The sequence below is a fragment of the Aureobasidium melanogenum genome (assembly GCF_000721775.1).
Source record: "Aureobasidium melanogenum CBS 110374 unplaced genomic scaffold scaffold_11, whole genome shotgun sequence".
In the NCBI taxonomy this organism is placed as follows: Eukaryota; Fungi; Ascomycota; class Dothideomycetes; order Dothideales; family Saccotheciaceae; genus Aureobasidium; species Aureobasidium melanogenum.
The window spans coordinates 682,433-705,452 of record NW_024470063.1 but is presented as its reverse complement, the minus strand read 5'-3'; the positions used below and the strand labels follow the sequence as shown (position 1 = coordinate 705,452).

Below are 23,020 nucleotides of genomic sequence, written 5' to 3'. Positions count from 1 at the left end.
AGCTATGCGACCCAGACATGCATAGCTGAGCATCTCCTCTTTTTATAGCTCAATCCCCGCGTGGTGGTTCAGTCATGGTGAAGGTGTCCAGCTTCGAGGGCATGCTAAAGCCACGGATCAAATCGAGATCTATTTATCAGACATTGCGTGACTAAGACATTCACTCTGCGAGTGTGCCGATCCAAGAACGAGAAATTTGTCCTTTAAATCGGTCTGGTCGAGTTGGAGATGAAAAGTCGAGAGATCTCATCGACAAGTGGATTCCAGATCGCTGAGGTCCGAGCTTTCGCTCCAAAAACGTCATCAATTCGCTGCGCTCGTGGAAATCATCAAAGACAACAATTTGTCTGTCACATGCCAATTCACTCTCACTCGTTTGTCTGTCCGGTTTATCGCATTCAAGTGCAAAAGTAAAGTCCCCCCAGCTTGTTGCGCAGCCGACCATGTCTGGTAACAAGGCCGCGCTGAAGGCCGCAAAAGTCGCCTTGGATGCTGAGAACTACGATGATGCTGTCACTCAATGTCAAATCGTGCTTGCATCAGATTCTCAAAATTACTTTGCGTATGTTGTCTCTCTGATGCGCAAACAAATGACACTGACAGCATTCACAGCAAGCTTTTCTTGGGTCGCGCATTTCAAAAACAGAACAAGTTAGACGATGCGGCGAAAACATACAATTCAGCCGCGGAGATCAAACCGGACGATGCACAAGCATGGCTAGGTCTTTGCAATTTGTATGAAAGTCAAGGCGGTCTCAAGCTCGATCAATACCGTGAGGCTGCTCTCAAGGTTGCCGAAATCCAAGCTGCGGCGGAGGATGCTCACAAATGTCAAACCACCATCAACAAGCTTGTCGACTTCACCAGGGAACACGGAACAAACGCTCAGTACAAACGCGCTCTGGAAGCTCAATTACCAGGAAGTCCCATCTACGATTTTCTGGAGGGACGTCTGCCGAGTCCTTCGCATACATATACTCGTCTCATCGAAATCACAGAGGAAGAGGAGAAACAGCGTATTAACAAGGAAATCGGCGAGCGGAGAACTAGATTGGGAGCTCGCATCAACCAGGTGACTACTGATGTTCGCCGGGAAGTCTTTACAAAGAGCAACCTCGAGGAGCTGTACCAAAAGCTGATTGACTGGACCAACGATGACGAGGTTCGCCGCGAGTATGAACAGAAGCTTCTGCAGAGAGCTTATGACACATTGATTGTCCTGACTGGTGATGCCAAGGCTGCAAAGCGCGAGCAGGTCATGGGCATTGTGCATGGCATGGTCATCATCAAACACCCTTTCCTTCTGGCCTGGAGTGTCGAACTGGACTGGAAAGATGTTGCAAATGTCTCCGATTTGGATGTCGGTGTTCTGCGAGAGTACCTCGAATTCTTCCCTGAAACCAGTTTGGGCAAAGTGCTCAAGGCTTACCTCGATTGTGAAATATCACCATTCCCCGCGCCACCAAAGGACCCGGAACAGAAGGATGAGGACGTAGAGGCACCACTCAACCAGGAGGATAGAATCCTCTTGATGAGCGAAGGTCTTGAAGATGGCAGCAAATCTGTTCTGGCACATCGTCTGGTTGCAGAGTACTACCTTCACCTAGAGGAGTACGAGAGCGCGGTGGAAGTCGCCAGGAATGGTCTCAAAATGCTCGAGTCAGAGGTTAGGAAGTCTGGTCTCGTTTTGCAGGACAACAAGGATGCCTTCAACAGCACGCTCGCCACCGCATTAGTATACCACCAATCGCCCAAAAACCACCCTGAGGCCAGAGAATTGTTCAATGACATTCTCGCAAGAAAGCCTAAGCATACTGCAACGCTCATTGGCTTAGGTCTAATCCTCGAGGAGCAAGAAGAGTTCGATGAGGCAGTCAAGTTTTTGTCACAAGCACTGGAACAAGATCCCAGCAACATTCGCATCGAAATCGAGTCAGCATGGTGCGATGCCCTGCGCGGAAACTACGGCCCTGCTTTGGAGACTATGGAGAAGTGTTTGCCCAATTTGAAGCTGGATGACCCCAAAGCACGAGAGCTCAGAGCACAGACTTTGTACAGAACTGGTATCTGTATATGGAACCTTGACACATCTAAGGCTGCCAGGAAAGACCGCAATGGGGCTTACGCCAGATTCCTGTCTGCGATCAAGACCAACGTCAATCTTGCACCCGCATACACTTCTCTTGGTTACTACTACGCCGACTATGCCAAAGACAAGAAGAGAGCACGCCAATGTTTTCAGAAAGCCTTTGAATTATCAGGTTCGGAAGTTGAGGCTGCTGAGAGACTGGCAAGATCATTCGCTGACCAAGGCGAGTGGGACATCGTTGAGATTGTCGCACAAAGAGTCGTTGACTCAGGCAAGGTCAGACCTCCACCTGGCTCGAAGAAGAAGGGTATCAGTTGGCCCTTCTCAGCACTGGGTGTCGTGCAGATGACAAAGCAAGAGTACTCCAAGGCGATAGTCTCGTTCTTGTCAGCACTCAGAATCAGTCCCAATGACTACCATTCTTACGTCGGCCTGGGAGAAAGTTACCACAACTCTGGCCGTTACAACTCGGCAAGCCGGACATTCATCTATGCTGAAGAGCCGCATGATGGCATTTCTATGAATGTCACTGGTCAAAGCTGGTTCACGCGATACATGCTTGCCAATGTCAACAGAGAGCTCGGCGAACATGATGAGGCTATCGCTGGCCTTCAAGAAGTTCTCACTGGTAGAGCTGAAGAGTTTGGTGTCCTGATTGCACTCTTGCAGACATACAACGAGAAAGCATGGAGGTGTGTAGAGACTGGCTTCTATGGTCAAGCTGCTCACAGTGCAGTTCAAGCAATTGAGCTTGCTCAAAAAATTGCTGAGCTAAGACCTCAGGCTTTCAACCTGTGGAAGGCAGTTGGTGATGCTTGCTCAACCTTCTACTGGGTCCAGGATAGACTCGACATGTTCCCTAGCGATTTGACCAAGCAAATGCTACAGAAGGACTTCGAAGTCAAGGAATTTGGTATCTTGTCAGAAATTGACGGAGTCGATTCAAAGGTCCTCGAGGGCTCCACAGAAGGCGACAAAGCTGTTGTCTGTCCAGAGTACCTTGCCCTGTCTCTACTTGCGTACAAGCGCGCCATCTTCAGCTGTGCAAACGATGTACACGCTCAAGCTGTAGCTTGGTACAATCTTGGTTGGGCCGAGCACAAGGCATTCAGCTGCAGCGATGCCAAGGCTGGCAAGAAGTTCCTTCGTGCAGCTGTCAGATGCTTCAAGCGTGCCATTGAGCTCGAAGCAGGAAACTCAGAATTCTGGAACTCGCTTGGTGTCATTACAACCAGACTGAACCCTAAGGTATCGCAGCACTCGTTTGTTAGATCATTGCACTTGAACGAGCGTAGTGCGAAGACGTGGTGCAACCTCGGAGTCCTCTATCTCATCAACAACGATTATGAGCTCGCTCACCAAGCCTTTGGCCGTGCTCAGTCAACAGATCCTGACTATGCACATGCATGGCTTGGCGAAGGCTTGATTGCGCTTATGATGGGCGACAAGAAGGAAGCGCTGTCACACTTCACTCACGCATTTGAGATTTCAGATTCTGCTTCACTGATCTCAAAGCGTCAATATGCTGTGTCGGTCTTCGACAACCTACTCACAACTCCATCAGCTTCGAACGAGATCACTGCGTTGATCCAGCCGTTGTTTGCTCTGGAGCAACTGCACCGACAGGTACCGTCAGACCAGGCATTCAATCACCTTGCCTCCTTGTTCTCTGAACGCGTGGGTGATCATACATCTGCTATCGAGATGCTCACAAATCTTTGTACATCGGCCGAATCCGATTATGAAGCCACGGTGTCGCTTACCTCTCTCGGACGGTTTGCTCTGGCAAAGGCAGATCTCGCCAGAAACCAACTTGCTTCCAAAGACTTTGAGTCCGCGGCAGAAAATGCAGGTACTGCTCTGGATCTCTCGACTGAAGCTGATGCAAGTGGCTTGGAGCCAGACAGTAGACGCAAGGTCCGCTTATCTGCTCATTTGACTGCAGGTCTTGCCGCCTTCTATCTGCAGAACATGGATGACGCCATTGCCGCGTTCCGATCAGCACTTGAAGAGAGCAATACTGATCCCGATGTTGTATGCTTGCTCGTTCAAGTCCTATGGGCCAAGGGTGGCGAGGAAGAAAAGTCGGTCGCTCGCGATCAATTGTTTGACTGTATTGAGAAGCACGAGTCGCATGTTCCATCGATCGTACTTCTCGGTGCCATCGCAGCATTGGACAACGACACAGATGCCCTTGATGCTGTGCGCGATGACCTTGCATCGTTACGCACAAACGACAGCATCTCGATCTACGACCGCGAGCATGTCGAACAAGTTCTCGGTGCTATCGCAGGGCTTTCCTCTGACGCATCAGACATGGATGCGCTGGTCGAGACACAGCGCGCCATCATGCTTGCCCCGCATCAAAGCCATGGATGGACACAGTTGGCGGAATCCACGGAAGAGTCATATCCGGCTCAAATGGCTCTGTTGACGTCGCAGAGAGCTGTGCCACCTTACGGAGATCTCGGAGCACAGGAATTGGCAAAGGCGTTTGCAGGTACCGGGGTGGTTCGTGATGCACAACGAGCGATCGTGCTAGCACCTTGGGAGAGAAGTGGCTGGGAGACGTTTGCAGAGGCAGTGACGTTTGCCTGAACCAGGTCTGAGATTGGAGTGAGACCATCAAGGTGTGAGTGGATTCATGAGTCGTGCCATGCAGACACTAAACAAGTAAGCAAGCCAAGAAGAAAATCGAATTCGATATAAACAACCTCTTTATGAGAAGTTTTTTGATCAACGCAGCGTCGATCATGTAATTACTCTTTGAAGCATGAGCTTGCGAATTTTGTGTCTCAGATAACCTTGTAACTCAACCTGTCCAGCCTTTCCTCTTGCTGGGATATGATGACTGGCGCTGTTTTTGAGAACGGTGCTAGTAGTTTCTATTGTTTCAAGTTTTTAATCTGGAGATAGAGTCGCATTTCTTGTCTCGAGTTGTGTGCAGGGGACTGAGGGTTGCATTTGCCTCAATGGGTTAAAGTGCAAATTTGCTGGACTCTGTAGTCGTAGGTGGTTAGCCAGGAAGCAGTTCCGGTGTGAACGTCCTCCCCACACGCTCTATCTGCAATCGCCAAGCAGGCTGTTCGGCACACCCAGCTCAACTGCAGTGCATAACGCTTTTGCTCCTTCTCTCTCTCCTTGATCTCACAATAACAACAAAGACAATGATCATTTGAACCACTGCTGCAATGCGAAATCTCTTTATCTCGAATGTACCGGCTAAGAGGCCAAGATCGAGCCGTTTTCGACGGACCAGCCTATTTTCCTCTAGCCCTCGGATCCTTGCGAGGGAACCCGGTTCGCCGTTTCCTTCAAGTATCGTCTTGAGCAAGTCCGAAAACTCAACAATCAAGCGACTAACGTATGAACCTGCCTCCACAACTAGTATCAATGTCAACGTGTGATCGATGTAACCTCAGCTACGTGGTGGTGTTGACTCGACGAATTGACCTTGCCTGTTGACGCTTTCATTGGTTGAGTACATGATGAACGACAACTGACGGCTGGCAAAGTTATTCCATCTGTGAGTTGTCAGCAAGTGGCGCATCTTGTAGCTCTGTACCTCTGTACCTCTTCAACGATGTTCCTGGTTCTTGGGATGCGAGGCTCGGGATCTGTGAGTTACAATGCCGAGGACGTTTCTACATGAACCCCATGTGCCTCGAAACTGCAGACGGCACGATTTTACAACGTTGCCAAAACAAAAACCTCTTCGGCCAAGGTGGGCCAAGGTATGCTTGCCATCGATGGTCTTAGTCTTTGCCCCAATAGGAAAGCACGCAGATTCAAGAGATGAGAAAGCCGTTATGTATACGAACTTTGCTCGTAAGGATTCTCTGATTCCTAACTAGAGCAAGCTCAAGCGGAACCACCGTTAGAAGGAACCTCTCGCGTCATTGGTATTGGCAAGGTAAGGCAAGACCATCCATGCATCGCCTGATGGTATAAAAGATGGTGGTTACCAAGACCAGATCCCTTCCTTCCATCACACAACCACAATCATTCCATCTGTCAACTCAATCCAACTTTCACATTCACTATACAAAGCACTACCCTACACTACACTTTTTCTGCCTGATATCCGACAACTTTCGTTGTAGAAGAACACTACCCGCAAACATGAAGTTCACTGGTGTTGCAACTCTTGCCTTTGTTGGCGCCGTCGCTGCTCAGAACTGGACTGCTCCCGCTGTTGGCGGCGGCGTTCCTGCTCAGAACTGGACTGCTCCCGCTGGAAACTCCAGCATGGTCTGGACCACCGAAGTCGTCACCGAGTAAGTGGATATAACCCCTATCTATCTCATCGCTTAGATAAAAACATGCATCCTAATACATCCCCCCAGATTGACCACCGTATGCCCTGCCCCAACCGCCGGCGACTATGTCACCACCATCGGCAGCAGTGAATACACCATTTCCAAGGAAACCACCATTACCGCTGCCTGCCCCTGCACCATCTCTTCTGAGGTTCCTGCCAAGACCACGCCCGCCGGCGGTGTTGTTACCTCACCTGCTGGTGGCAAGCCGAACGGCACTGCTACCACCCCCAAGCCTATCTATTACACTGGTGCTGCTGCTCACGTCGGTGCTGGTATGGGTTTCCTCGGTGCTGCTGCTGGTGCCGCTATGCTTTTGTAAGCAGTCATGCAGTGTTAGCTGCGGATGCATCGAAATACATTTCACTGGCTTGCTGGGTTGGTCGCAAGGTCTGATGGAGATATAACATACCCCTGAGGAAGCTAATCTGCCTTTTTTTTTCTCTTCTCTAGCCCTGTAAACTACTATATAATTTCCTGAATAGCAACTAATACAAGATACATTCGTCGATTTTTTTTCAGATATTGATCTATATTTCTTGTTGACCGTGAGGCTTCCTTGGTAAATCTGGAGGCTAGATGACTGATTTTTTGTCACACACCCTTCATCACTACCTCTCTTTCACCCACTAACTACACAAGCGGTGGTTGGCCTAGCGGTCTTGCGACAGCAACGAACGACCACTGGAAGGTGGACCGTGAAAATGCTTCGGTGATTTGAGGTTGTTTGAAGTTGCTCTGAGTGCAATTGAGGTGTTTCTATCTGTTAATTCTAGTCTAGTTGACCCCCTTTCATTGCTTCGTGTGTACGTGTATCCTATGTAGTTGTTTTCCACTGATCCGATCTCATATCGTGCTTGTGGATACGACCGCTCAAGATGGTCATGTTACTCTTTCCCTCTTCCTCATCATGCCGATGGCAATTCAGAAGATTGCCGGTCATGTGTTACAAACTCGTTTGCCCGAGTGTTCCATTCCACACTCATCTCATGGGTGCTGTCGTTTCTCAACGAAACCTTGTAAATGCAACCCGTGCAGTGGACGCTGGTTGCGCATGTATATGCGGCCAAGATTGGTCATCGCTTTTGACACGTCGCGCGGGTTGAGAATCTAGTATCGGCAACGGCTTGCAGGCAGTCCAGCGAGTAAGCGATACTAACTCAAATAGTGCTCTTGTCAGTGCCATGACGTTGCACATGCGTGGCCTGGTCTAGGCAGTGCAGGCGTGCTCTTGTGTGCCAGACCTCGACCAGAGTTTGGTTCGTGCGATTTTGTCAACCATATAGATTTTGATCAATGTCCAGTTGACCTTTTCAGCCAAGAAGCACATTGTGCTTGAGTTCAGTCCAGTCTCTCTTGGTATCCCAGCATTCCTGCAACAAAGCCTTGACACGAACGACTTGTCCCATGCCAGCATTCTCAATACTCTGTAGTCGTTGCAACACATCAATTGCTTTTCCAGGGTCTCTTGCTTCACAACCTGCAAGGAAGAGTGGTAGAATGATATCTGGAGTGTCGAATGCATTGTATCCTTTGAGTTCAGTGAAGGCATCCAAAATTGCGTTGACTGAGAATTGCACGAGGCGGGAATCAGACGGAAGCATGTACACGCGGCGATGCAGGTAGATCAATGCTGCATGACTTATTGCAGCATTCACTGCGCGATAAACTTCCGTCGATGATGTGGACGATTGCGAGCAGGCGCAATCATAACGCGTATGCTTGATTTCCAAGGTATACAGTTCCAGATTCATCCTTAATTGCTGCGACATTGTGATTGTCTGCACTGCAGGTTGTCCATGTAAGCGACGCTCGTAATCACAGCGTTTTGCCAATTCTGCAGTTCTCGATAATAGACAGAGGGACTTATTGGTGAAGCCAGCCAAGCATTGGAGTTCAGGGATTTGCTCGGCCATTTTGAGCTCGCGTGACCATTCGTAGTAGGCGCCTTGGTAGGTATCACTACTTGCACTTCCAAAAGTATCCAGATACGCAAACCATCTGCCGAAAAAGATGGTTGCGTTGGTTCGTTGAAGGCCTTCCTGGCCAAGTCTGAGAGTGTACAATCGTCGCGCCAAGCTCAGATGCTCTTGCCACGAAATCGGCAAGTCAAATGCTAGAGGATATGATTGAGTGAGAGAGGCCAGCATGACACAAGATCCGAATGCTGAATCGGTGATGGGTTCATTTCCTGATAATGCTTGTCGCAAAGAAGGAAACACAGGGGTGACCCAAGTAGCGATACGGTTCTTTGGCTCGGCATGTCGCAAAAGTCGAGCTCTGTGACAAGCTGCGTAAGCCAGCAAAAGCCGCAACAAATTATCATCCTCCATAGCAAGTTGTGGTAAAATCGTCGAAAAGGGATTTGATGGACATTGATGAGTTACCAGAACGTTGGCGGTGTAATTGATGAAGTAATGGCAGTAAAGCAAATTCATCGGGTTCTCGAGCAAGACACTGGGAATAGGCGTCAAGTATTGCGGCATCTTGACCGGGACAGGCGCAGAGTAGTAAAAGTCGCTCGAACATTGTTGCGGCGAGTCTATCGGGATGTTGTTATGTTGACCAAGGGCATCCTTGTCGTTGTTCTTCGGAAGATCGAGATCAGGAAGACCTTGATCGTAACCAAGGATGTCCATCCGGGGCGGTTGTACAGGGAAAGCGAACTTCAAGACCGTAGTGTGAAAAAGCGATCGTCCTTCATGTATTCCGACAGCGGTCACTTGTACACATATAAAGGAGGATTGCCCTAGTTCGTTGGGCCTAGAATTCGTTGATTCCAGATGCGACGCTAAACAACGACAGTTTCTTCTTCAGCGCGGCAGAAGATACGGAATCAAGGACCGAGTACCTGCACTCCTATCACCCCTGCGGCACGGCTAAGATCAGTGACCAGCGAAAAGTCAAGGAGAAGCAGAGAAAAATGTCACTTTTCAAACATTCCTCATAACAGCTCTGCGCTTGAGAGGGGGAAGCAGCCTTATGAGCAATACGGCAAGTGGCGATAATAAACTTTGGCTGGTGTATAGGCACTGTCCTATCAAGTCCTCGGATTCGTGTAAGGTTTCACATTTGAATTGCTGCGGCTCCCATCGGCTGGCTTCTCCATGATCCTGCGAGCCAAGACTCCACTCCATGTTTGAAGACCCTGTTCAATTTTGCCGCGTAACACGATTCGGCGGAGGACACCGATGCTACATATATCACACGACCGCAAGTCGGAAAAAAAGGTAGACAGCTTGCAAAACGTATAGCAGCAGGGATTCCCACGTGGTCACCCACCGTAGTACTAATCTGCCGTTCAACTGCTTATGTATGGCAGAGCGGACGGGATGCCCAGTTTTCAGCTGACTGTGGCCGTACGTGCTGAAAATGGCAATGGTTTGTTATAAGAAGCTCAGGAATTGGTCGATCAAGCTGCCGACCCATGGTAAACACGATTTCGATAACCTTTTATATGCATACGGTGATCCAGCTTGAGCTCAGCAGTTAGTCAGTGGAGTCGTCCAAGCTGATGATAGAATATTTTCATGCCAGCGAAAGACACAATTTTGGAAGGAGTAGAAGCGCGATAAGACGGGTGTGTTCCAGTCCGTTCCCACAGAATGCGATGCCTGTTATCAGAGCGGCTGTACAAGTCATTATGACGATGAGAATGGGAATACTAAGACGCTGTCTGCAACGGCTTCTCCGACACCAACAGACCAACACATCTCGACAACTCCTCCTATAACACTGATAGGTTTCTTCCCGACTAGTCTAATCTTATGTTCGCACCACGACGAAGGCCCTGGCGAAGGCATCGATATAGCATAATTGGGATATCGATCAGTTTCTGCCCACAAGACTGATAAAATACTTGTTCCGGAATTAATGCATCGCGACACAAGAAGACCACGTGAAAATAGTAGAAAATGGGTTATAGTTAACGTAAACATAGACAAGTACGATCTTAGTCAAAGACCAGGACCCTGACAAAGTCTTCATGTTTATGCAGATGTTGTCTCTGGTCGAGCATTGACGGAATACTTGTGGAGTATGAAAGAAGGTACGCCACAGCGAAACTACTTTGCAAATATAGTGATTCTCTGATCATTAGCGAAAACAAAAAGGGAGCAAGGGCAGACACAACGCAATGGAGAATCTGATCCGACTCGGACCAAGACATATCAGATGATTGCTCTTCAGCGAAGAATGCGTCGATCTACCCTTAATCAACGCCGCAATATGTCTATTCAGGACCCACATTTCGCCCAATGGTTAACAGAAGAAGACACTCGTATGGAGACCCCATTCTCACATATAAAGGAGGCGAGCATCTCGGTTTCGCTAAACAGAAATCACACTCAATTCCAAAAGACATTTCACGCACAACAAAAACCATGACAATCACCTACGAGGCCGAATTTAACGAGGCATTCGCCCCCTTTGCGGCAGCAATAGCGGCAGCCCCAAGAATGCGTCCTGGAAACCTCGAAGACACAAAAAGTGTTTGGCGCTGGGATGCTCAAGTCCGATACCCGCTTGCTTATGCAAGAAAGTGAACTTTGGCTACGGATATAGAAACCACGCAATCACGATCATTACCTATGGATTTCCTAGTGCCTCTGCTACGGCCAAGGCTTGATCTCACAGAAAATGGCCCAGATAATGCGAAATCTTTTGTTTGCAACAATCTCGGGAGCTGTGTTCGTCTTACCAAGTCCAGGAGGGTTTGATTCGTCTGGCTAAACCATGCTGTCCCTTGCGAAATCTACTTATTTCATGATCAACCTTATACGATAGTCCCGTCAAGCATTACAGAACTGACCCTGGCTTTTACCATAGTCCCGTCAAGCATCACAGAACTCCTGGTTGCGAGGAAGAACGTTAGCAAATGGAATCGCTTACAAAAGCAGGATCGACTGCGAGATTTACCATTTAATCTGACTCGGTGGCCGGTTTCTGGATTCCCATTCTTTGGGATGTATGATTCGATGCCTTGGGGCGTCATACTCAGAATTGCTCAGCATCCACTTGGCGGTTGGCGAGTATTCAGGCTCTTCCAACAAAACTTCAACTATCTGCATTGCTGCAAGGATATCATCCTGCATGCTCATAAGCCAGGAATGTACCGCACCGACGTAGTCCTTGACCGTAACAAAATCGTTTCCAAGCGAAGGGCGGACTTTGAGCGTGAGGTATTGTTTATCCAGTGGGCGGTCCTCGTCGCAGCAGTGGACAAGGATCTCTGTGTCTGAGCGCTCATCCCAACTCCAGGTGCCATCCTCTCGTTCGGGATCTTCTGCAAAAGGACGAATGCCATTGTCAAGATCGCCATAGGTGACAAACTTGCACTCGTCGTATGCTGGATCAGCATGTTCCATATGCAACCGCTCCCACCTACGGTCCCAGTTGTCCAGGTTCACGACAGATGCTTCGATGTATGAGACTTTTGAGTCCGTGATTGATTGCGAAGCAATTTTATGCCATTCTCCAGTCTCTGAATCGAAGAGCGGTTGCAGAGTGCCAGTGTCTTGGTGAGGCTCTGCCATTACTGAAATGGTGGACGGGAACTCGCCTTGGATTGGCCATATCAAACGTCCGAAGGCTGCCGCAAATCTTGGAGCTCTGCTGTTCTCGATCCACCGCTCCATGAACGTTGGATAAGGAGGTTTGTCGTCTTCATCTTTCTGAGCATTTCGTGCTTCTGCCATTGTGTCGAAAAGGGTGGGAAAACAACACGATACGGACTTGCTGAGACTGTATATTCAAGACGCTAGAGCATCACGTGGTGTAAGCTAGTACACGCGAACCATGGAAGTGCCCAATTTCTAGGACTGTGGCTGTACGTGCTTAAATTGGCAATAGTTCTTGATACGAAGTTCAAAGCATATCGATATAAAGAGAAACGTGGGTTACGAATTCGTTGATGATGGTTGATGTGCCCTCACATAACTTAGTCTCAGTTCAGGTCAATCGAAGGAAATTGACAAGATCGGTGCTATCATACTGGTCTCTTAAGTAAGAATGTCTGTGGCGACGCGAAAATGCGAGGGGTGTCGCAATCAACCGCTGCAGTACATAGTCAGAGTCCTGGTAGAAAACAAAATGCACGATAATCTTTGGTGATAGTAGCTGCAGTAGTGGCATCGGGTGGATAACGTGTTCTCAACTGCAAAAGTTGACCTCAGCGTCGAGCTCCTCCACATAGCACGAGTCGCGTGCGTGGCCGAAGATTAACCGTGCTCCGCATCGATCGTCATCGGGTCTTGGTTCTGCGGGCAGAAAGTGTACGGTTATCGCGTCACGACTGTGCAAGAAGGCGAGTCGCCGTCAATTCACCAAAGACTGTTTTCCATTGCCTCGATGCTATCGCCGCTCACTCCTACTGAGCTAACATTCACGGCTCATCAACATGGCTACCACATCGTTACTTGATCTGCCCGACGAACTCATCCACAACATCTTCATCCACCTGAACGCATCCTCAGCCACAAAGTTTGGACAAGGCTCGAAACGCTTATACAAGATCTCAAATACCGCCTCACTATGGCGTCGTTGGTGCCGCGATGGCTGGAATTATTGGGAAGAGCAAGAGGACAGACCCATCCCGGATTACAATCCTCACTCGCAAACTGAGTGGAAGAGTGCATACGCCAACAAGGTCACACAGGATAAAGAGGTTCTGGCCATCTTCAACGATCTCCTGAGTGTCCAGCAGAATCGAATGGCGCGCATGCACGAGATTGTTGAACTTTACGCATACGACGCCAAAGACATGCTGGTCGCCCAGCTTAGCACGCCTGACGACGCTGAAGATGTTCTCGCCCGCCGATACTGGAGTGGCGTCGTCCTTGAACTACTACATCGCTTCAAGGCCGTTCAAATATGGGACAAGATGCAGTGGCAGGACTACCCACCACTCGAAGAAGCTTTGGGCGCTTTCGACCTGTTCATCCAGGGCAGTGGCAGTGATTTCGAGCTGTCCATCCTCAAGAAAGAGTTGGACGACATTGCTCATGCTATCGAGTTTTCGGTCCCAGACTGGCGCGATAAGAGCCACACTGACCAGGCGATTGCCATTTCCAAATACCTAAGAGAACACCGTCTTGTCGGCTGCTCACCTGAAACATTCAGTCTCATGCGATACCGATTCATCACTCATGTTCTGACACACCCAACCGACAAGTCTTCGATTCCTATGCAATCGGTTGTTATCTTCTGCTGTGTGGCTATGAGACTTGGTCTCATAGCCTGGCCTTGCAATTTCCCAGGCAAGATTCATGCAGTCATTGAATCGCCGTATGGCCCATCGATTAAAGACACGCGAGCTTCTCACAAGATTCCCGATGGTGTTGTTTGGATGAATCCTTTCGATCACGACGAGATCATTACAGAGCAAGAAATGCGAGACATGCTCAGTCAAATGCCACATTACAACACACCAGAAAGTCAATATTCATGCTTGACGCGAGCTCATACTCGAGCTTTGGTGCTAAGAACTGGTGTTAATATCATCGGATCCATGCAATTTCACAGACCATCTCCAGGCTGGGAGACACCCAACATTGCGTTCTGCGCATTGTGGAGTCTCATCTCCATGAGCCAGGTCGACGCACCCAAGAATCGCGATTTATATGGACGCCATCAACATTGGTTGAGCCAGATAGTAAATTGGTTCGAGGGTTATGTTCAGGATGGACTCTGGCTTGACGATGCTGTACTTTTTGAGCGCTATGTCCTGCCCCTCATCGATGGAGTGGAAGCAAGCACCAGACTATCGCAGATTCTGCAACAGATCCGAAGCGCAGACTCGAACGCGAAACCCCTTACTCCTCGTAACGAGCATACACAGTTAGTCAAGTACAAAGTCGGACAAATTTTCAGACATGTCCGTTATGGTTACGTAGGTGCAATCATTGGATGGGATCCCAGCTGCCAGGCTGGCGAGTTCTGGATCCAGAGCATGCGGGTAGAAGATCTTCCTCGAGGCCGCGAACAAAGCTTCTACCATATAATGTAAGTTCTTGGACCAGCTAAGTTAGTGAAACCAGTACTGACACGACCGCAGATGCGAGGACGAATCTCTGCGCTACGTAGCCGAGGAGAACATCATGGTTCTCGAAGAAGAGCCATCCGAAAACCTGTTGAGACTTGCTGGTCGCTATTTCAAGCGCTGGGACCAAGGGAACAAGGTCTTTATCAGCAACATCAAGGATGAATATCCCGACGACTGAGTCGAGCTCAAAGATGGGCAACAAGCAATCTTAATAATACCATGGAGTACGAAGTAATGATTTCAATGATACCAGGCCATTTTCTATATCAAATTCACCTACTTACATTCGTCATTGCCTAGTTGACCAGCTTTTCCCTCTCGGCCATTTACTTCGGCAGGAGCGACTGGGAGTTCGCAGATAGCCCCTGTTTGCTTCGCAGGTTCTGGACATTGCGCTTACCAACCATCATTTCGTCGTTAGTACCTGGTTGTCGATCTTGCACAAAGGTCAGTCGAACTTGTCAAGGTTGTCTTCGCGTATGCCACGAGTCGTTTTCCCTCTTCATCCAGTACATTCCAATATCGGACTTGGTGGTCCATCAGAGTCTCATTCAATACAGAAACATGCGATTATCGCTTTCACGGTCATCGCTTCGATCGGACGGCTTTGCTAGAATGTTCTTTGCAATTCAGGTTTGCTCTGTGATGACAATGCTGTTTGTCTGAGTCGTTGACATAGGAGCTACCATTAGCCATGGCGAATCCTGTACTCGTACTTCACCAACTCTGGAACGAGTCTGACAATTGTCAACGTTATCAGCTCTGAGATTGAGATATCCTATCATGTCATACAATAGGTGAGCTGAGGTGTCACAACAACTCGTGTTGGTCTACATCCAGATACTGATCTTTTTCTTAGCAGACCGATCAAGCAAGAGTTGAAAGTTCAGCCTCGGACAGCTTTACAGAGCTCTCGCAAGCGTCAGCGAACCGATGAATTTGATGGCGAAGCTTCAACCATGACAAGCGCCGCGCCAACGGTCGATGCCCAAGACATCCCGGATCTGTGGGCGACTCCTTTTGTGGTCTCAAAAGACACCTGGGCTGTAACAAGATGTCTCGAAATCCATGGGCATGGCAAAGCATCAGCCAAATGGACACCTGCACATTTCGTGGCAATTGCAATGTGGTATGGTGGCATCAGGGCAGGCATACAGGCTGCCAAAGCTATTCGCGTATTTGGGATCTGGAGTCCTCACATCGGAGACAAGCATGACGAATTGCCATCGATGCAAGTCAAGACTGGACCAAAACAGATACTAAGCAAGATCTGGCCTACCACCGAGTACGAACAGAAGCCATTGCTTGAGCGAGCAAACCGACTCAGTCCCGAAAACCCATTCACGAACTTTGACGAAGCTCACAACCATCTTCTGGGTCTCTGCATCGGGCCAGATCTCGCCGACTTCCCAACAGTGATGAGACCGAAGCTCCAGAAGATTGACTGGACCCATCTGATCAGCCCGGCACAATTTTGTCAGACTCTGGCGCCTATCCTGCGCAACCACTTTGATCTCAAAGTAGATCTTGCATCTGCTTCTAAAGCAGTTGTTGGCTATGCGGTCGATGAATACTTACTCAAACCCTACACAAGCACTTCTGGTTCTGGACCCCTCACGAGGAACCAGACGGGTGGTCGCAGAACGTTTCGTCGGGGTCACAGCAGAGAAAAAGACCTGCTTCAAACAGACGACAACGAGGATGATGAAGAGAACTTTGAGGTGGGACCTAATCGTGCAGCAGCTGTCAAGAGTGAATCTGGCCACTCAGGCACAAACAGTATGGATACTATTCGTCTGCGGCTTTTCGTACAACCTCAAAAGCGCTCTGGTGCGAATCGTTCTCATGTCAAGGACGAACAACAAGGGCACAACATCAACCCTACGCGACGTGCACCCGCAAGTTCTACTGAAAATGCTCATCCTACTGCCGAAACTCAGGCTCCCGACTGTCAACTGTCTGCTTCTGGCCGTAATAATGAGACCGAGACCAAGATCAGCGGACCATCGCCTTTGGGCAACTCTTTCAACGATGCAGCAGCGACAGCCGCGAAGCTGAATCTTTCTGCTCCAAGAGAACCTCTAAAACTGTACAAGCAAGTCATGAATATGCTGTATGAGCAGACATGCAACGTGCCCTCACATCGAATCCTCAGCTTCTCCAACAGTCACAATCCTTCACCGAAACTGCCGCACTACTACTGGAAGGCAGTCTGGAATCTCAGACAAGTGAGGAAGGAATGGGTTTCGGGATCGAAGGACCAGTTACCTTGGCCCGATGTACCCAAGACATTTGATTATCCTCGAAATCAATTCTGGGAGTTCCAGAAACAGCTGGTAGGGGATGCTGAGAATGATTTGGTGAAATTCGAAAGATTCTGTAGACCAATCATTATTGATTAGCTGATCGTGGTAGAGACTGCTTGGAAGCAGTATGGGTACTTTTTTCACTCACGTTTCCAGTTGATTTTGCTACTGCGCCAGGTCCAGAGCTCTTCCATAAAACCTTCGCCACAACCAACCACTATTCTGTATTTTGGAGAGAAAGGAAAAAGATCAATTTCGTCGTCCCCAACCTTGTCCCGGAAGGAGAAAGAACGTTTGAGCAATCAACCAAGTTTGCTGTTTCCAATCACACTCATCCTGACAGAAACACCTTCCAAGAATGCAAACTACTGAGCTTTTGCCTTCCTTCCATTTCTCATTCATCATTTCCCACTTCTAGATCTGAACAGCAAAGGCCACGGATATGCTCAGCTTTGTCTACTCCTGTCACAAAAATTCATCATTTTCTAAATATCTTGTGGTTGTTCACCCTTTTGTTGTGGATGACAGGGAGCAAACTTCAAGATCTTTCTGCGGATCTGTTTTGAGATTTTATCAGTACTCTAGTGCTTTCAGAAGTTCACTCTTCAGACAATCTGCTAAGCTGAAGGCAGCGTCTTTGTCCTTACCATTCAAATCATTAGCATCTATTCTGCAAAAAGCGAAGTCTCATTTGCTCTAGAAGCTTCGCTGGAATGGATGGTCAAAGAACTATCGATCTTTCTGGCATTCATTTGTTTGCTAGGAGGAAGATCGCGAACGTTCTTCCATGAATGGCAGCTTGACTTATACAGCTCGTTCGCCGTCGAAAAACTTTCCAACTTTCGACTTCGACAAGTTTTGGGCGCTTAGAGCAGTCAAGTAAGTTGAGCACTTTGACTGATCTGATTGAGTATGCTTTCCTGATACTGATATCGATGAGACAGAATGGCAGCCAAACGTCCCCTTGGGTCGTCTCCGCTCACGCCGGAAAAGCTTGCGCTGTCTGCTAAGCGTGCGCGATTCAGAAATGCTTCCTCGCCTGAAGCTGTAGATGCTCCTGCTTTCAACGACTTTGATATGCTCTCTGGAGAAGATGCAGGCGCTGAAGCTGACCCTCTGACTGACGTTATCGCGAACGACGATTCCGAGTTCCAAATCAGCCCATCATCTGCTGCACACGACCATAGACTGGAGAAGGTTGATGGACACACCGATTCTTCTCCTCCTAATCCTCAGAGCTCACCCAGCACCAGCATTGCAGCAGTGATCGAGTACGAATCCGTCAATGACCAGGTCCGTGCCCCAGTAGAGAAAGCTTCTACGACCATCAGAGACAGAGCCGTAGGTACATTGCTGAACGACTGGCCTGCCAAGGCAGGAGGCCTCACTGAGGACATCTGCAATCTCAAAGCCCTAAAACAATTCATGACTTCCAACAAATTGAATCAGGACCACAAGGCGATGTGGGTTTCGCTGGTTCAGACAATCATCTATGAGCCCGATCGGAACTCTGTACTTGATTTTCTTCAAAACACACTGTCTGGAGATGCTACATTACCCGACAGCTTGGAAGATTGTTTCAGTGTGCCCCATCAGGATCTCGTCACCATGCGGGAGTGGGCAGTCACTGGTTCTCTCAAATGGTATGGAGATCAGAAGGAAAGATGGTCTGCCGCACATTTTGTGGACCTCGCACTTTGGGTAGGTGGTCCTGACGCAGGTATCCAAGCTGCTCGAGCATTGAGAATTTTTGGAGTCTGGAATCCAACCGGCAATTTCAATCCAGATTTTGCAATACGCTCTATCGGCGATTGTCTGGGATACCAGGATATCCTGCGCAGCATCTGGCCTGACAAACATGATGGTCAAAGGCTAATAGCTTGGGCAAACCGCGACAGGTTTACAGCCGAACAGCAATTCGTCAAGTTTGCGGACGCCCATTCATATCTATTGGGCCAGTGTATCGGAGATGATCTCAAGCAGTTTCCTACCTTGGCTAGGAATCCCGCTCGAGTTGGCGAGGTCAACAGCCGCATCATATCACGAGCATACTTTGACAGCACTCTTGCACCTATCCTCCGTGAGCATTTCGATACCAACGTGGACCTTGAGCTGGCCTACGAAGCTGCGGTAGCTAGCCAGGGTGACTCGCTGGATCGCAACCCTGTAAAGCATGACGCTCCGGTCACAGAGCTCAGCCCGGCCATTCCCGAGGATCACTTCGCCGGGCATCAGGGAAAAGGCAAGCGCAAACAGCCATTCTACAGCAAAGGCCAATATGATTACGAAGGAGACGATAGTGAAGATCACTACTTGAGACCCGCTGCGTCCGTCAAGAAAGAGCATGATATCAAGGAAGAGTTCACGCCTGATCAACACAGAGTCTCGCCACACGTCTGGGATTCCGAAGTAACTCGGTGGTGTCTCGCAATAATCAGGCAGGTACTTATCGAATACCAGATTACGAGACTTCCTCGAAGAGAAGTTTCAAGACTTCTACAAGCCGAGTATGGTATTCATCGCTCGCCGACCTCCATCGGTAGGAAATGGACGAAACAATGGCGCCAATTACCAGAGTTCGTAGAACTGCTTGCACAAATCAAGGCCAACAATGACCAGGAAGACGAGTCAGATGGCCCAGACGAGGCAGAAGACTCGGAAGGAGCAGATGAGCCAGGTGATGAGAGAGATACAGACGACGCAGATGAGTCAGATGATGCAATTGAGGAGGCGGCAGAAGAAAGACCAGGTGATGCGCCAGGAGATGAATCGAACGAGGTCGAAGACACTGCCCAAACTCCACCCGAGGAACCTGTCAACGAGCAGAGTCCAATGCCACACAGACAGTCTCAGAACCACCATGACCCCAACACTGGCAGAACAACTCGTGGGATGACCAGAGCGAGAACAGAAGAACGAACCACCAATGACCTATACCAGCAATCTCTGAGTATTTCAGCCGAGATCATTGCCCAGTTCATCAATACCAGCCGCTCCAGCCCGTTGTTCACCCCCAATTGGCAGGAAGTCTTGAACCACAGAGCTTCAAACGGCATGACGGCTATCGGTCTGGCAGAACATCCACCTTATCCTTCTAACAATCCCCTCATGGACTCGCAGACACCGTCTCACCTTCATCATACACACAGATCTGTACAAGCTATTCTCACCAACGATCGGCTCAAGGATATTCAGAAAGACGTTGACAGACTCTTGAAGTTTGCACAGTCTTGATGTGAACGGGCACCGGCAAGACATGAGGGTCCTCACGGCTCATCCACTGATACCCTAGACTTGCGGTCTTCTCGCGACTCCCGAGCTTTGTCCTGCTCATGATAGTCGGGTTTGCAATCTTCTTCTCAGCTCTTACCCCTCACCTCATATCACAAGTCGAAGGTCTGGAGAGCTTGACGAGAGATATCCAAAGACGGCAACCTCGACAGGCCAACCAAATGCCCCACCTGTCTTTCTCCTAGCATCAGATACATCCTTCGATACGGCTTTTGTCAAACGTCCATTTTCTATGCCTTTAAGCCACAAATACACGGCAGAAAACAAAACATGGTTATGACTTCTTTCAACCCCAGCACAAGCAACGGTTTCCTTTAACGACGCAATGATCTTGACGGCCTGGTTTCCTTTGTCACTGTTTTAACTCTCTTTCGTCGATCATGGCCAGCTCATACACACAGAACAGATAGACTTGGTCAGAATTGAGATATTGCTTTCTTTTTCACGACTGCTGCTTTGATGTTTAACATTCCAGTGACATGTATCTCTTCTTGCAAAGATGTTCTCTTCCATCCCAGAGTCTGCATTTACAAGTGGCTTGTTTCAAAGTAAGTCTGGAAAGCAGTGATTGTGCTGTGGTGAGCGTTCAGAGAAAAGCACATGAATCAAGTGCAACTGATACCATGTGACGAACGTATCGAGATTTGGTGGAATGTGAAAAAGACTTTAGCATTTTTTGACTCTCGATGCAGGAGCTGCATTATATCTATTGGAGGATGAGATTATCACCCAAAAGAGAGGTGGTTTCGAGCACCATATGGCTTGTCCACGTGCCGTGTTCGCCGACGCCGATGTTGCTTGGTACTTACTCTTCTCTAACTCTCAGCCCAGCAAGATTGAGGTAATTAGTACGCATAGAATGACTGCAAAAATTGGTGACTCAAGAAGACAGATATTTAGAATGTGCAAGTTGTCCTTTCTTCTTTTTTACTTTTTACCTTCTTCAACTACCTGTCGAGGCAAAGATACTACGAATACTTTGGCTACTTAGATAAACGCTTACTTCTTACTTTACTTTACCTACCTCCACAAACAGCCATGGCTTCTTCTTCAACAACACCAGAACAATTCGGTTGTTACTTTGAAAACCCAGTCTGGGAAACAGAAACCTGTGATGGCGTCACAGCTGCTCTGAGAGATGTCGCAAAGCACGTAGCTACTCTCGAGGGATGCGAAGAAGGCATCTACACACAAGCTGAGGATGCTCAGACTGTTGATATGGTTCTGGAAGACGATGGAGAGGCTAGCAACATGACGGAAAGCGAGAATGATGCACTAGTCGATGAAGAAAATGATGCTTGGTCTGTTATTAGCGAGGAGGATCAGGAGCAACGTCTTTACTGCGATGACGCCGACGACGAAAGCGAAGTCGATGGAGCCGAAAATGACGGTGATGCGGACGAGGAAGAGCAGCCTTACAACCCAGAAGAGGACGAAGAGCTTTATGGCGGCACCGACGATGGAGAAGAGCACCTTGACAACACTCTCACCAATGACGATGAGGAAGAGCACGTTGATGACTGCACCGAAGAAAGCATCCAAGTCCGCGAACTCAAGGAGCAGCTGGTAGCTTTCGGACAAGAATCTTGGGAATACCAGTGCGATCTTGAGAAGCGCCACCGCGAAGAGCTAGATTACGAGCTTGAAACTTGCAAAAAGGAAGCTTTGAAGTCCAAGAGTGAGCTTGAAAAACGCCATCGTAAGGAGCTGGAAGATCTCAACCGTGAGCATGGAAAAGAACTCAACTGCCTCAACACAGCCTTGCAAGAGAAGATGCAGCATGTCGATATGTGCAGAGAGGAAATCTACCGCAGACGCGCTTTCGAGGTTTCGAAAAGCCAGCAGCTCGAGGTCATCAAGCGTCAGCACAAGACTGAGTGCGACAAAGAGCGTAAACGCGCTGATGAAGCCGAACAACAGCTCAAGGACACGCTGCAGGAAATGCAAGACAAGCACCAACGGGAACTTGAAGAGCTCAAGCGCAAGCAACACCAAAAATATGAAGACTTCGCCAAAGCCGCAGCAGAGGAAGTTGAGAGATATCGCCAGAAGGCCGCCAGAGATGCCAAACTCTGCGAAGACGCTTCGGAAGTCCTAGCGGCTCAGATCACGAAAGCCGAAGTCATGAAGACTGAATATGAGAAGAGACTCAAGGACGCCAACTCTCGCTACGAGCAAGAGATCAAGAGAGGACATGCAGACCGTGAGTGGCTTGCAAAGCAGACATGCGAAGTGCTTGAAGAGAAAAACAAGGTCAACAATGAGAACCTCAAGCTTCGCAAGGAGCTTGCGGAAGCTGTCGACGACATCCAAGAACTGGTGCAGAAGGTGCGGACAGACAAGGCTGGCCACGATCAGGAGATAGTCAGACTGAAGGAGGAGGCTCAGCGTCAGCATGAACAAGCTTTCGACGAACTCGTGGATGAACACGAGCAAGATTGCGCAGAACTTGCCGATCACCTGTGGGAAGCCGAGAACGAAATCGACGAGCTGCGCCAGAAAGAACAGGATATGGAAGCTAAGCATAAGCAAGAGATGAGTCAAGCAAAGGCTGCTCAAATATGTTTGGAGGGGCAGGTCTTTGATTTGATGTGCAAGCTCGTTGATGTCAAGCAGGAAGCTGCTGGGCTCCGTGATCAGCTGGTGAACACCAAGTGCGAGATCCAGGAGCTCAAGGATAGAGAGCAGGAACTGATGTCACAGCAAGGTGCGGATCGTGCAATGTTCGAGAGAAGCTTGCATGCCATGCGCAAGGCGCTGCAAGATAGCGAGTGAACACGAGCGACAGCACAGCAGCGCAGATAGCTTCTGGTCTTGTCATTGAGCTAGATACTTGAGTATCTAATACAATCCATGTCCGCTAGAATGCGCACTGTATCAGCTGTAAAAATGCATAACAGTAACAAAAAATGAGATAATATCTACTGAGAGGCAATAAGTTGCTGGCTCTCGATGGACATGCGTTCGCCCTCAA

General features: G+C 48.8%; 7 protein-coding genes across 7 annotated transcripts; 5 read left to right on the top strand and 2 right to left on the bottom strand.

Annotated features, from left to right (window-relative positions):
- Positions 1-443: 443 nt before the first annotated feature.
- M437DRAFT_84923 (TPR-like protein) lies at positions 444-4,687 on the top strand (the record flags this gene model as incomplete). Its single annotated transcript, XM_041028189.1, has 2 exons — positions 444-562; positions 613-4,687. 2 exons carry the CDS (start codon positions 444-446, stop codon positions 4,685-4,687), a joined length of 4,194 nt encoding a protein of 1,397 aa, XP_040879622.1.
- A 1,524-nt stretch (positions 4,688-6,211) lies between these two features.
- Positions 6,212-6,730, top strand: M437DRAFT_66454 (uncharacterized protein; the record flags this gene model as incomplete). The annotated part of the gene is made up of 2 exons (XM_041024749.1): positions 6,212-6,366; positions 6,436-6,730. The coding sequence occupies 2 exons, from the start codon at positions 6,212-6,214 to the stop codon at positions 6,728-6,730; spliced, it is 450 nt and encodes a 149-aa protein (XP_040879621.1).
- A 991-nt stretch (positions 6,731-7,721) lies between these two features.
- M437DRAFT_84921 (uncharacterized protein) lies at positions 7,722-9,047 on the bottom strand (the record flags this gene model as incomplete). Its single annotated transcript, XM_041028188.1, has 1 exon — positions 7,722-9,047. The coding sequence occupies one exon, from the start codon at positions 9,045-9,047 to the stop codon at positions 7,722-7,724; it is 1,326 nt and encodes a 441-aa protein (XP_040879620.1).
- Positions 9,048-11,321: 2,274 nt separating this feature from the next.
- M437DRAFT_49717 (uncharacterized protein) lies at positions 11,322-12,104 on the bottom strand (the record flags this gene model as incomplete). The annotated part of the gene is made up of 1 exon (XM_041021884.1): positions 11,322-12,104. The coding sequence occupies one exon, from the start codon at positions 12,102-12,104 to the stop codon at positions 11,322-11,324; it is 783 nt and encodes a 260-aa protein (XP_040879619.1).
- A 701-nt stretch (positions 12,105-12,805) lies between these two features.
- Positions 12,806-14,627, top strand: M437DRAFT_66451 (YccV-like-domain-containing protein; the record flags this gene model as incomplete). The annotated part of the gene is made up of 2 exons (XM_041024748.1): positions 12,806-14,409; positions 14,462-14,627. 2 exons carry the CDS (start codon positions 12,806-12,808, stop codon positions 14,625-14,627), a joined length of 1,770 nt encoding a protein of 589 aa, XP_040879618.1.
- A 605-nt stretch (positions 14,628-15,232) lies between these two features.
- M437DRAFT_84918 (uncharacterized protein) lies at positions 15,233-19,989 on the top strand (the record flags this gene model as incomplete). The annotated part of the gene is made up of 5 exons (XM_041028187.1): positions 15,233-15,246; positions 15,309-16,785; positions 17,519-17,634; positions 17,700-19,164; positions 19,216-19,989. 5 exons carry the CDS (start codon positions 15,233-15,235, stop codon positions 19,987-19,989), a joined length of 3,846 nt encoding a protein of 1,281 aa, XP_040879617.1.
- A 1,095-nt stretch (positions 19,990-21,084) lies between these two features.
- On the top strand, positions 21,085-22,821 carry M437DRAFT_84917 (uncharacterized protein; the record flags this gene model as incomplete). Its single annotated transcript, XM_041028186.1, has 1 exon — positions 21,085-22,821. One exon carries the CDS (start codon positions 21,085-21,087, stop codon positions 22,819-22,821), a length of 1,737 nt encoding a protein of 578 aa, XP_040879616.1.
- Between the last annotated feature and the right edge of the window lie 199 nt (positions 22,822-23,020).